This window comes from Dreissena polymorpha, chromosome 5 (genome assembly GCF_020536995.1).
Source record: "Dreissena polymorpha isolate Duluth1 chromosome 5, UMN_Dpol_1.0, whole genome shotgun sequence".
NCBI lineage: Eukaryota > Metazoa > Mollusca > Bivalvia > Myida > Dreissenidae > Dreissena > Dreissena polymorpha.
Window position 1 is genome coordinate 75,434,886 of NC_068359.1, and position 14,249 is coordinate 75,449,134.

Here is a 14,249-nt window from a genome sequence, read left to right on the forward strand (position 1 = left end):
TGCTCAAGAATTCATTAATGACGTCAGTAATGTCTTGACGAAAGTTGATTTTCAATACAATTGTGATTCATTCAGATTATGTTCAACTCCCGGGAATGTTGGAATGTAATTTGCACTATTTACCTGTGGTTTTCGCGCCATGTTACTTCAAGGCACCTTTGTGAAACGGAAGCATTGCATTCGTCAGCACGCATGAAGTCAGACTGGTTGTTCTTGATCAGACCTGGCTCCGGCGGTGTGAAGTCTACCATCGTTCCTTCGCCTATCAAATACTCTACGTAACCCAGCAAGTTAGTTACTTTGGCGTTGACGAAATACTGTGTGCCTTGTGTTAGCGGCAAATTCTCATATTCCACAGAGGTGTGATAACCAATTCCCAATCGTTCATAGTTTTTGTACGTTCCGCTTATACGTAAGTATGCATTAGCCCCCGCTACCTGATCGTGCAAATCACATGTTTCCGAGTGTTCCTCATAGCTAAATGACACGCAGTTTGATCCGTGATTCATGCACAATTCTGCACAGGATTCTATGGTCCTCAAAGGTTTAGCCGTTTTAAGGACATTTGCTATAAGCTTGCCATCCATCGGGGTCGTGAAATGCTGCAATGCGCCGGTCACACCTTGCCTTAATGGAGAGTTATCAAGGCGTGCTTCTTCCCATCCTACAAACTGGTTACCGTATTGTCCCGGACTGAACCCAACCGCCTTGTAATGCATTTCCTTCAGTGGACTGTCTTCAACAACAATGATGAACGCAACAATCTTGGAAGGGTGTGATGAAAACTTATAAGCATGCTCCACCCTGCCGTCTGGCAATGTGCTGTCGTATGTATTCAAAGAGCATTGCACAGTGGATGACAGTCCTTGGGTATTAGTAGCGCTTACAGTCCAATGCAGAGGTATACCACCGGGTAATTTTGCGGGAACCAAGAGGGTATTCCCGCCCATTTCTGTCCAGGATTGAACGTTGGTCCCACCTTTATGTGTTCCAATCGCGTACGTGAGTTTCACCTCCGATACTTCGTCTTGAGCGAACATTTCCAGTGTAAAGGCGGTGTCATAGTAGGGACGGTTAGACACTTGGTTAACAATGCAGCCTTCGGGACCTGCTCGGCGACGTCTCTCGTTGATTGTGGAAGGTAATACTTCCGGAGGCGATGGGTCGTCATCTCGGGTTTTCTTCGTAAAAATGTTCTTTTGAATCGAGGGTGTTTCGTATCTCCATATTGCTCGATCGAAGATCGTTTTTGTTTTAAATATGAGGCGTATCTTGACAAACCCCCTTAGTTCAAGCCGTAAAGGTGTAAGGATTAAGTTCATTTTCGCCCTTTAAAATACAAACACATAATAATTGCAGTAGAGGTATTAACAACAGCTTGATTTATTGAATAAGTGCGATTTTATTTAAAATTGTATACGAAGACATAAGGTTTGAATATTTTTCTAAAGACACAATCAATCTAAATATAAGCAACAATTTTCTTCGATTAAGTTGTTCACAAAAATAAATTATTATAGCACTTGCTTTATCAACACTCTTGCATATTTCACCTTACGTACATACTGGTAACTATTTGCCACAAATAAAAATGCCGCATAGGTAATACACAAATCATTTAAACTGCCTACACACAATCCATTTATCAAACTATACCTACCCGACCTCGAGCGGGTATTTGGAAAACGTGAGCTCAGTTGTCATCGGGAATCTTGTTTCCAGAAGATAACCAATCAACCTTATTCCTCCTTTTATGAATCCAAGATTTACGGCTGCCTCGCCCCATACTTTTCCGCCAACCCACGGCGTGAGAGTCAGCTGCAAACCAGACAAAAAACTGCTTGTGGTGCTCTTTTTTTTCAAAATATTAAGCGAGATATCCTTTGCAATATATAAAAACTTAATTAAGTTTTAATAAGCCTCTTATATCGGAATAAACCCCCGTTTCACAGAGCGCGGCTCAAAATATTAAAACTCCCGAATCATTATCGTGGGTAAAACTCTTTCAAGTTAGTCTTTTATTTAAGGTTAACGATAAGCTGCCTACACAGTACAGCGCAATACATACGATATAAAATTTAGTATAAATGACCGGTGCTCTGTGAAAAAGGAGTTTAATGCATGTGCGTAGAGTGTCGTCCCAGATATGCCTGTGCAGTCCGCAAAGGCTAATCAGGGAAGACATTTTCCGCCTCAACTTGATTTTTGCTAAGAAGTGACTCTGTAAACGAAAATATCTTAAAAGCGGAAATTGTCGTCCCTGATTAGCCTGTGCGGACTGCACAGGCATATCTGGGACGACACTTTTCGCACATGCATTAAACGCCCTTTTAACAGAGCGCGGCTCAAATATAAAAACCGCTGACCTGCGTTGTCATGCTCACTATGCATAGCCCCACTCTCGCCCCAAGACCTACGGAACCACCAGCTCCAAAGCCTGAAATACAGTTAGTTTAGCCTCGTTCTGGAAAAACTGGGTTTAATGCATGTGCGTTAAGTGTCATCAGAGATAAGCATTTGCAGTGGGCACATGCTTATCAGGAACGGCACTTTCCACTTTTATAGTATTTTTCGTTTAAAAGAAGTCTCTTAAAAACGAAACTCCAGTTAAGGCGTAGAGTGTCGTCCCTTATTAGCCTATGCGGCTGCACAGGTTAATCTAGGATGACATTTAACGCAAATAGATTTAGCTCAGTTTTTCGCAGAATGATGCTTTGCTGACATCACGAAGTAAGAAAAATTGTTTAATTAAAAGAAGTGCTACTTTCAGAATGGGATATTTTGAACCTAACGAGGCAGACGCCAGTACTGAAATACGTGGATTGTTCATCAAAGTACAATTAAGAAAACGAACTTTATTGTCTACTGCGTAGGGCATAAACGACAAAACGATAACATAAATATTTTAACTTGTTATTATTTTATCATCAGTTTAAAAACGGTTTTAATATTATTTTCCAGTATTAATTACCTGATCCTGATCCTGTCAGCAACATGTCGAATCCGTTGTGAAAGATGCATGTACATATGTACAAATCAAATTGCCTACCAAACAAATTGTATATATCTCTTCTCAATATAAAAAATATATTGTCCAAATATTTGGGCACATTTGTTGCGCGCGACAACCATCGAAATATGAAGATAATTGGTCCCAAGCTATTTTAAAATTGGCAAATAACGAATAAATGTATATAACGAACAAGTTGTATAATGACTATATTATGCATTTGGTCGTAGTATGACCTTGACCTTTGAGATTTTCCTTCTCCAAATGGTTATAAGATTTGATTTTTTTTTAAAGAATTGTTTGATTTATGATGAAATTAGAGCTCGGATAGGAATTTGACCTGTAAGTATATGTTACGCGCGACACACCGTGTCCACATTGTAATAATATATAGCAAGACATGTTAAGTTATTCGATTAATCATAAAGTTACAATCCGGACAAGATCGGAGGACGCATGCACAAATGTTCGGACGCAAGCGCACATGCACGGTTCGCCTGACGCAAGCGCACATGGACGGGTGGTCTGACGCAAATACGCATGGACGGATTGTCAGACGCAAACACGCATTGAAGGATGGTTAGACGCAAACACGCATGGACGGATGGTCAGACGCAAACACGCATTGAAGGATGGTCAGACGCAAACGAGCATGGAGGTTAGACGCAAGCTCGCATGGACGGTTGGTCAGACGCAACACGCATGGACGGATGGTCAGACGCAAACACGCAAGGATTGTCAGACGCATGCACTCACATACAGCGTATCGCCAATATCACAACCTTATCGAGTTATCCGCAAGCATAATTGACAGATGTGATGCCGAAATCACTTACTTAAGGTCATGGGAACTGGTCCAACCATGATAGGTATCGTTTTCCGGAAGAATACAATATCAACCGGGGGAACGGGAATATTGGCACTAACGCAGAAGTCTATTTTATTCGGAAACTCCGTCGGAGCTGTTTCGATCTTGTCTCTCACTTCTTGCATCAGCTGAAACGATACAAGCTACACTCTGGGAAACAGGACTTAATACATGATAGTTAAGTGTCGTCCGAGATTATCCCGTTAAGTCCGCAGAGACTAATCAGGGACGACACTTTCCGTCTTGACTATATTTTTATTAGCGGGTGCAGATTGCGCAGGCTAATCTGGGATGACAATTAACGCACATTAATGAGTAAAATTTTCTTAAAATTTCCACAAATTTATTAAAAAACAATGTATAATCGTGTTAATATTTAATATATCAATGTTGATATTTAACAGGAAACGCCACTCACCCAAAGAATGAAATGAACGACTTGATGGTGCACGCCACTCACCTGATCAACGACTTGATGGTGCACGCCACTCACCTGATCAACGACTTGATGGTGCACGCCACTCACCTGATCAACGACTTAATTGTGCATGCCACTCACCTGATCAACGACTTGATGGTGCACGCCACTCACCTGATCAACGACTTGATGGTGCACGCCACTCACCTGATCAACGACTTGATGATGCACGCCACTCACCTGATCAACGACTTGATGGTGCACGCCACTCACCTGATCAACGACTTGATGGTGCACGCAACTCACCTGATCAACGACTTGATGTCGCATGCCACTCACCTGATCAACGACTTGATGGTGAACGCCACTCACCTGATCAACGACTTGATGTCGCACACAACTCACCTGAAGAACGACTTGATGGTGCACGCCACTCACCTGAAGAAAGACTTGATGTCACACGCAACTCACCTGAAGAACGACTTGATGTCGAACGCCACTCACCTGAAGAACGACCTGATGTTGCACGCAAATCACCTGATCAACGACTTGAGGTCGCACGCCACTCACCTGAAGAACGACTTGATGTCGCACGCCACTCACCAGAAGAACGACTTGATGTCGCATGCCACTCACCTGAAGAACGACTTGATGTCGCACGTCACTCACCTGAAGAACGACTTGATGTCGCACGCCACTCACCTGAAGAACGACTTGATGTTGCACGCAACTCACCTGATCAACGGTTGATGTCGCACGCCACTCACCTGATCAACGACTTGATGTCGCACGCAACTCACCTGACAAACGACTTGATGTCGCACGCAACTCACCTAAAGACCGACTTGATTTCCCACGCCACTCACCTGAAGAACGACTTAATGTCACACGCCACTCTCTTGAAGAACGACTTGATGTCGCATGCGGCTAGTGTTTTATCCAGGCCGTTTTAGCGTGGCGCGGCGCCATGCCCTTTTTTGTAGCGCCACGCTTCCCCCTTTCAAAGCCATTTAGCGCCACGCTGCCCTTTCCAAAGGCCGCCGCCCTGCCATTTTATGAGCACCCGCTAATATCCGCCGTGCGCCCTTATTGATAACATCTTAATTGCCTCTTAACCAAACTTCTAAGCCGACTAGTGCCAGATTATGGCCCTAAGGCAGCGAAGATTCGCGTGGTTGTGAATTAGTCGTGTGTGAATAACCCCGTGTCAATATCAATCGATAATTCTAGTGGCTTTGTTATACCAAGCACACTAATCGATCTGTAATGAGTATTTCCTCCACGATAAAATCGTGGACAGTTACTTCGGAGACTTTTTATGAAAACCTCAATGTTATCCTCGTGGAAATTGTGCATTTCATGAATAATTCATTATATCAAAACATATATTTTTACGCGTACTTGAATTTAAAAAAAAAACAAAAAAAACAAGTTATAGCTTTATCGTTATCGTCTTTAAGATAATTAATTATTGAAACAATTTCTGTAACATGTACTAATTAAAGAAGATGCGAATCTTGTATTAAGCGGACGTTTTATACGATTTTACGTTGCTATGCGCACCTGTCGCTTACACCATTTTAACAAGATGGCGGACTATAAAGAATTTAATTGTGACTCTCTGCAAAAATTGCAAATTACGATCGAATTAACGATGGAGATTATACATTAAGAAGGGATTACTGAAATGCCTGTGATAATCAACGTTGCATAAAAACGTTTTAGATACCAACAACATGTTTATTAGTAATCTACTCAGTGGATGTATTTCATGGAAACGAGTGTTTGTAAATTGTTAGCGTTAAGTTTACTCGCAAAGTTAAAACAACTGACAAGATTATCGTAAGAGAATGGGATATGACAAACATGTTTCCATTTGTATGCTAGTGGGTCTGTGTAAAATAAGATTCATATGCATATATTGCTGTATTATGTTTGTCGTGCTGTACAGTTTATTTAAACAGCATGGGACTTAAATGGACATTGCAATATAAATATATTAATATAAATCAAAGTAAGTTAAATACATCAATTACCATTAAATGTGCTTGTTTATATGTTTTTTTTCCACAACAGCCTCTGATGCGATTACTTGTTTCTCCCAAAACAAGTCTTCGACGGAACGTTTTTGCCCTTTTTTCCTAAACTGCGCATTAAAATGCCCGTTTTGAAAGTAATGCGCCATGCCCCTTTTCCCTCCTGGCAAAAAACACTTATGCCACTCAACTGAAGAACGACTTCATGTCGTACGCCACTCACCTAAAGAACGACTTGATGTCGCATGCCACTCTCTTGAAGAACGACTTTATGTCGCACGCAACTCACCTGATCAACGACTTGATTTCGCACATTCTCAAGTGTGAGTGTCACATTTCTATTCAGCAAGTTGAATTCGCTCAGTTGCATCATGAACATTGGAATGGGGGTCTGTCGGATATCGATGTCGGTACACGAGCTGGTTTCTAAAAAATTTAAAACAAGCCCATGTTTAATAATTAAATGTCATACCCTATAGGTAATAATTGAATAATTCGGTAGTTATCACACATAACGACAGTTCCGAAGCCAAATTTAGATAATCAATAAATAAGCATTCTCAAACGCAAGCGCATCAAAAACATTCAATGAAATCACGAAATCAACGAAAAGTAATTAAAAACATGAATCATGATTTTACAGTTATACCTCGTTTTAGTCGTATTGCTTCTGGTATGAATTTAATGTTTTGAAGAAATTCTACTGGAGGAGAACATGCTAAAAATAGATCGTTGCACAGTTGAAATTCCGCTGTCAAGGTAACGTTTCTTCCGTTTAGATCAGCTCTTCCAATGAAAGATACTTTGTATCCAAAAATGCTCCCGAATTCTACATGCTGTTCTTCGCCTGTTGCAAAAACATATTTGTGAAAGAATGGCATTTAATGTAATTCGGAAAAGGTGAGCTAATTATTGTATTTCTCCTCTTTTGGAAAATAAGTTTTTATTACCCTTCAACAGTAACTCTTTTTGATTGTATACAGCATGTTTACACTATTTTACGACATAAAATACTATGGTTTTCTAAAGAGATATTTCGAAATATATATTCCTGTGTATTGACACAAAAACGCAAAATTAATATACCGTTTGGTTGGATAGTGAAGTTATGGCCCATGACGCTTATTTCTATTTTCAGCTCCGATGGCACAAGTGCTATGGAGGCGTGCAGCATCTCTGACTTAGGTCCAAGAGGGACTGGAATGTTGCACGACAGGCCCAGGCAGTCCTCGTGCGCGTAACAAATGTGACCGAACCCTTTTGCTATTGCCCCTTTAAACATGGGACACACTGAAACATAAAAATAACAGTTATCATATGAAATATCAACAATATTTCATACGTATCGCGGCGGACAACGAACTTACACTTATCCTTGGTACGCTGTGTAACTAGTACTAAACGCAGAAATGCCAGTAACAGAACACTGTTCTACTTGAATAAGATGAATCGGAACAATGCGATAAAATTATGTTATCAAAGACAATAAAATGGTATATTTGTAATACATCCTCTTTGTTACGATGGATTTATTGTATACATTGTTTCGATAGACTACACACGTTTTCCGGGAAGCTCTGCCATGGAGAGGGATAGCTGGCCTGGATCACCGAATTTCAAGGAACCAAGTCCATCATTGTTATCATTCTCGCTTATTCCAAAATTAAATCCTCCGGTAAAGTCAAAGTTACCAAAGTTGAACGTCAGATTGTTCCGTTTGAGAAAGTTAATAGCCATATTTGGTGTTATGGTCGCCGACGATTCCAAAGGGTCAGCTTTCATTGCGCATGCTAGTTGTTTAATAATGCCTATAAATTTGATTCCAACCGGTGACGTTGTGTTGAGTTTGTTTAATATCCATTCCACCGTGTTTCCATTGACATCGACGATTTCCAGGATATTCGGGACGTTTGGACTGAAACAAGTAATAAAACAGTATATTACAGATTGTTACTATTAATAGTAACACATTGACGTCATTACATATCGTTATTATAAATAGTAACATATTGACTGTACGATATTCGGGACACTGGGCTAAAACAATATACAAACATTGTAAATCGATATATTTCCAGGTAAATATTCAATTTATAAATGCAAGGTTATATCTATATTAACAATATTGAAGTTGTAATTAGCAAATCTTAATACTGGAAACCATCACAATATAAGCACATGTCGAAATACATACATATACGAAAAAATAACAATATAAAAGTATGGTAGCCTGTATTAACACGATAACATAATCTTTAAAAGATTTTGATAAATATAACTATTTGGCTTCTTAATCGCTTCTTTTTTTAACGGAAATCTTAGCACAAAGTGTTCTTCATTTACTTACTTGCTTCCAAAGAGAGCTTGTTTGAACATCTCCGTGAACAGTTTGGTTTGATCCTTTAGACTGTTTTTAAGACTGTCTCCAAACAATGTAGGGTCATACAATGATTGGTCGGCAGGCCTGTATTTTAAATCCTCATCACTAACCATGTCATCCGCGTCGGGTTGACGACGTTCTATTGGCGTCTCTTTCTTATCGGGATCTTTACCGTCATTCAATTCACCAGATTCGAAAGTCTGCCCTATGTACCTATTTTGAAGGGAAATGTAGAAGAGATATATTGCAATTTTTTCCTTGGTTTCATTAATTTAAGTTTTCAGTTGCAATAAATATATCAATCGAAATAGTGATCACGCCGACAGACTCTCGCGCTTGCAAAGGTTACCGATGGTGAACATGTACATAATGACACTAAACAAACTACTAATACAAACTGTCTCGCGCCAATGTAAGCGACACTATTGTGCTTAAGAAGATATGAAATCAAATAAAAGAGAAAAACAGAATATAAAAAACGACATCTACATAATATTAATTTTTAACTATTGCATTTCAAAATGTAATGTTCAATCAAACGTCAAAATGACACAACAGAACAAAACAAAAACTATAAAAGCAATATTACAAACGTTTCTACAAATTCTGAATGTTAACATTTTAATGATCATTGCATAAGGTTTGTATAAACAAATAAGTACTACACAATCATTATTACAGTGCTCTGTAAACGGGGGTTTAATGCATTTGCTTAAAGTTTCGTCCCAAATTAGCCTGTGCAGTCCGCACAGGCTAATCAGGGACGACACTTTACGCTTTTATGATATTGTTTGTTTCAAGAAAGTCTCTTGATAGCAAAAATCCAGTTGAGGCGGAAAGTGTCGTCCCTGATTAGCCTGTGCGAACTGCACAGGTTAATCTGGGACGACACTTTTCGCACATGCATTAAACCCCCTTAGTATTCGTGGGACATTAATTTTGTTTGATTTTGCGGGTTTATCGATCCACGAATTTAACACCAACACATCGGAACACATCGGACAATGACCGACGCAAATTCACTTTTTCCCTACAAAATCAGAAATCTACGAATCCACGAATAAGTATTTTTTTTACCGCGAAATGTCTTGCCGACAAACATAAATGATTTACCGGTATTTCGATAACAATTTGATTAAGCTTGACCTCTATAGTGCTAATTGTGGTCCGCAAAGCAAACTTTTCGCACAGATACGCTTATCAAAATAGGTATTTGGGCATTGGTGCACGCATTCTAGAATATATGTATTATCACTGATTTAAAGTAGTTTTCTTTAAAAGACTATTAATTTGTGTCCGCATGAAACAGACGCCCCAGCTCTATTTAACTTGACACGGAAAAGAGATATTTTTGCCAAACATAATGAAAACAGTTCATACAGCATGCAAGTACCAGTCTTGTGTTATTGTTGCTACATATAAACCCCATTTCACATATGCAACATTTACCTTTAAGCAAGAAACATAGTTGGTGCATGCACTATGTCGTATTAAAATAATGGAACATTTTGCTCATGCACTATAAAGAAATTGACCTGAAGGTCACATGAACATTAACTATCACTGATACGATATGGGCACTATGAACAAGCTTCAAATGACCATGTGTGAACTTGACCTTGAAGCGACCGACCTGCTTGGTTCACGCGCACATCGTCATCTATTTCAAAATCCAATAATACAACACAAGGGTGTGGATACTATAAAGAATATACACAAACTCCAGGTGTTCACAGTGCCATTGACCTTATGTGAGCGACGTGGTTGTTGCACGCAAAAAGTACCTTCACTATATAAATATTAGAAATATGCACACAAAAATGTCCACTGTGACCTTTTCGGTGTTGTTGAACGCGGCAAGTCGTCTTTATATCATGATCATTTGTACTTATTTATTTTGAAATCCCATAATGCACGACAAAGTCATGAGCAGGACACAAACAGTGATCTTGACATGGTTTTGCAAACGACACGTCGTATATATGTGATGGTAATTTATGTCAATTTTGAGAATCGCATTATTTACATTAAAGTTATGGGCTGGTTTTTAACACAAACAAATATACCTACAAACAAAAAAACACGAACGCACGCACAAGCATAGTGTTAACATTGCATGCCCTTCCGCAATTATCATGGCGGTGACATTAAAGTTATTGAGTTTTCATGGAAAAGGCACTTATCAAGAAACCGCACATGTTCACGAATGTATCTACACAGCCTTGATTAAAGGATATGCGCAACAATATAAGACTTATTTTGTAATACTTACGTACTACAACGAAATAATAAGAATTAGCCTCGTTCTGAGAAAACGGGGATAAATGCACGTGCGAATCGTTCCCGATTCGCCTGTGCTGTTCGTACAGGCAATCAGAGATCATGACACTTTCCGCTTGTATGGAATTCGTTGTTTATAGGAACTCTCCTTATAGCGTAAATCAAGTTTAGGCGGAAGGAAAGTGTCGTCCCTGAGTAGACTGTACGGACTGCACATGCTAATTTGGGACGATTCTTTACTAACATGCATTACGCCCCGTTTTCCTATAGCGTGTCTTAAATATTATTTTAAATGTTGTAATGATGTTGATGATTACCTAAACTCGTGATCGTTACATTCTTGGATCCATTTTGGAATCGGCACCAAGCGATCAAGGAAAGGGGAAGGATCAGTGTAGTCATAATCCGCATCAAGCAGAATGGCTTCCTGAGCCTTTCTTACTGAGACGTGGATGGAATTCTTATCTCTAGAGTCGCTGGTAGACATCCAGCCACTTTGTTCGGGATTCGTAGCTTCTCCAATAGTAATTTCAAGAAGTTTTCCTGTTTTGGGGTCCTGCGGGCTACCAACGGTTTCATTCACATTAATAGTCAGCTTTCTTTCTTTACAGACTCTTGCCGTAGTTGCTTGACCGATCTTTTCGCCAGCTTTTACGGTTTTCTCGTCCAACTCTTCATCTGCGTCGATGTTTTCTATGACTATTTCAAGCGGAACAAACTCCGGATCGTTTGGTTTGATGACCACCTTCTTATCATCGCTGTTAATCTGCAGTCGACCGTTCACTGGCATAACAACCTGCAATTATATGTGAGCCTCGCTCTGTTAAAGGGGTTGTAATGCATGTGCGTAAAGTTTCGTCTCAGATTAGCCTGAGCGGAACGCGCAGGCTAATCTAAGAGGACACTTTCCGTCTAAAGTGGATTTTTTATAAGAATAGACTTTATTAAAACGAAAAATATAAAACGGAAAGAGTCGTCTCTGAAAAGCCTGTGCGGACTGCGAAGGTTTATCTGTGACGACACTTTACACACATGCGTTAAACCCAATTTTCCCAGAGCAGGGCTCATATAAAATCAATGTCTAATGAATAGGCTGTAAAGAACTCGCAGCGCACAGTTTCATTTTCAAAGGTTATAAGCAACTATAAATATTCAGAATTAATCATATACTTTTGTGAAGCTCTCATTCATAACGTATGCTTTTAAAACTGACAATACATTCAGTTGTCAGGTACAACGTAAAAACTGTGTTCACTTCTCTGCTTTTCTCGACTATCCATTAGTTTTCATCAAATTAGTAAACGCCATTTAATCTCTCTGACCACAATATCAATTGTTCACATGATTTGTTCTTTCTTCGGGATAACCGTACCCGAAGTACACAGTGTGTTTCACACAAACGAACTACACATGCAATTAAGCAAACGACGGCAAATTTATCCGATTGGCGGAGGCACAAAAAGGCTTAAACCAATTGAGTATTTTGCGTAAAATAAATAAAAAAAATATGGTGGCAAGGTGCAATAGAATGCATGCTTTCATCTAAAGATAAATATGGATTAAAACTATGAAGTTCCGTTCCGAATTGAATGAAAATGTTTAAGGTGTAGACAATCATTCTAGTGATAATGAGCTGCAACCATGTAGGCGTTGACTTACCGTTTGTCCAACTCCTAGAATGATATCTACCCCCGTAGTTCCGTAGGCCCCGTTTGCTGTGGAGGGCCACAAGCCCGAGGGACATTCTCCAAACGCATCGCGGCGCTTGGTGGGAAAGTTGCGGTTGAATTTCGGTCCAAACACCGTTTGCACCAATGATCTTCCGATCTCGATACTTAAAAAATATGATGAAAGTTTAATATATTGAGTAAAACCGGGTAAACGTCTTTTTGTGCTTAGTGTATAACTCGACAAATCGTCAACAATAGTAATACCGGTAGCTCCAATTATTAAGTAAAAATTTTAAAATACATATCACGTAAAACAAAGAAGACCTTGATTTTTTGTATTACGGTAATTTATAACTTATTATTGACTACAACTGAAATTGAAGTAGAATTTATCAAATACACATAAACATACACCAATTACGATCTTAAATAAATACCAATTATCTAGGGCCTAAAACTGGACGCAAAAAAAGCAAACAAAAACATGTTCCACTTACGCCTCTTTTACTTTCTGGTAACCCCATTTGATGCCTTTGATGCCATCCATGATGGATTTGAAGAGTTCGACAAATGGTTTCACAAAGTCAATCAGAGGTTGTAGAGGCGCTAACACGTGGTCCCATTTTCCTTGAAGGTTATTCAGAAGATCGTGCACCGTGTTTTTCTGAATTGTGAATACTTGGGTTAATAGACATTTTTCCGTGATCCGAAAAAAAGGTAAATGAAATACATCATTTCAAACAGTAAACAATACTAAAGTCACATTATTTAACAAACAAAACGTGGGCAAACAACAACATGGAATGAAATCCGTTATAATTAAATTTAAAGACAAATAACTTTCATTCCATTTTATTTTAAACTGATAGATATAAAAAAGATGATTTTTGATAAACTTGCCATGGTTGAAAAGCCGTCACTGATTTCCGTGGTGGCTTTGGCCTGTATTGCATGTACACCATCTTTAATCGAGTCAATTAGCTTCGTGAACACGTCTTTAAGGCGAGCGATGAATATTGGTATCTTCTTCGCTGTGTCGATCCATTCTACAACTCGCCCTAAAATGATAATTTCAGCTATTTTTGGATTCCATTTTAAAGGTACTATTACAAATGTGGAACTACAATGCGCCTATCTCTGTGAAAGCTAGAAAAATGTTCTGGGAAAATTTGGCGTAATTCAGTCCGCACATGCTAATCAGGGACGATACTTTCCGCTTATACGGACTTTCTCGATAAAAGAAAGTCTCTCTCTGAACAAAAAAAAAACAGTTTAGGCGGAATGTGTCGTCCCTGATTAGCCGGTGCGGACTCCATATACTAATCTGAGATGACACTTTACGTACATGCATTACTCAAAATTTTCCCAGAACAAGGCTCACACTTATAAAGAAACCGCACCTATTCATTCAAACAGTATTGAAAAGAAAATTTGTAAGCTTAACTCACAATATTACTCACACACCTATTAGTTTGGGGCCTTTTATTACTTAGATACGCAACATATCATACGACTTAAAAAGAAAGGAACGCATAAAATAAACCTTTAAAGCGAAACTTGTGTATCAAGATAATTTCTCCATATAGT

At 39.1% G+C, this 14,249-nt stretch overlaps 1 protein-coding gene across 1 annotated transcript in view; it reads right to left on the minus strand.

The window, feature by feature from the left end:
* Positions 1 to 14,249, minus strand: part of LOC127831352 (uncharacterized) — a 71,356-nt gene that overhangs the window by 30,582 nt on the left and 26,525 nt on the right. The window contains exons 22-34 of the mRNA XM_052356320.1: positions 13,563 to 13,720; positions 13,160 to 13,326; positions 12,652 to 12,826; positions 11,310 to 11,788; positions 8,680 to 8,925; positions 7,895 to 8,247; positions 7,419 to 7,622; positions 6,982 to 7,179; positions 6,622 to 6,758; positions 3,847 to 4,006; positions 2,367 to 2,437; positions 1,661 to 1,818; positions 124 to 1,329 (exon numbers count right to left, since the gene is read on the minus strand). Coding sequence (XP_052212280.1) covers positions 124 to 1,329; positions 1,661 to 1,818; positions 2,367 to 2,437; positions 3,847 to 4,006; positions 6,622 to 6,758; positions 6,982 to 7,179; positions 7,419 to 7,622; positions 7,895 to 8,247; positions 8,680 to 8,925; positions 11,310 to 11,788; positions 12,652 to 12,826; positions 13,160 to 13,326; positions 13,563 to 13,720 — 3,712 coding nt within the window. The remainder of the gene's footprint in view (positions 1 to 123; positions 1,330 to 1,660; positions 1,819 to 2,366; positions 2,438 to 3,846; positions 4,007 to 6,621; positions 6,759 to 6,981; positions 7,180 to 7,418; positions 7,623 to 7,894; positions 8,248 to 8,679; positions 8,926 to 11,309; positions 11,789 to 12,651; positions 12,827 to 13,159; positions 13,327 to 13,562; positions 13,721 to 14,249) is intronic.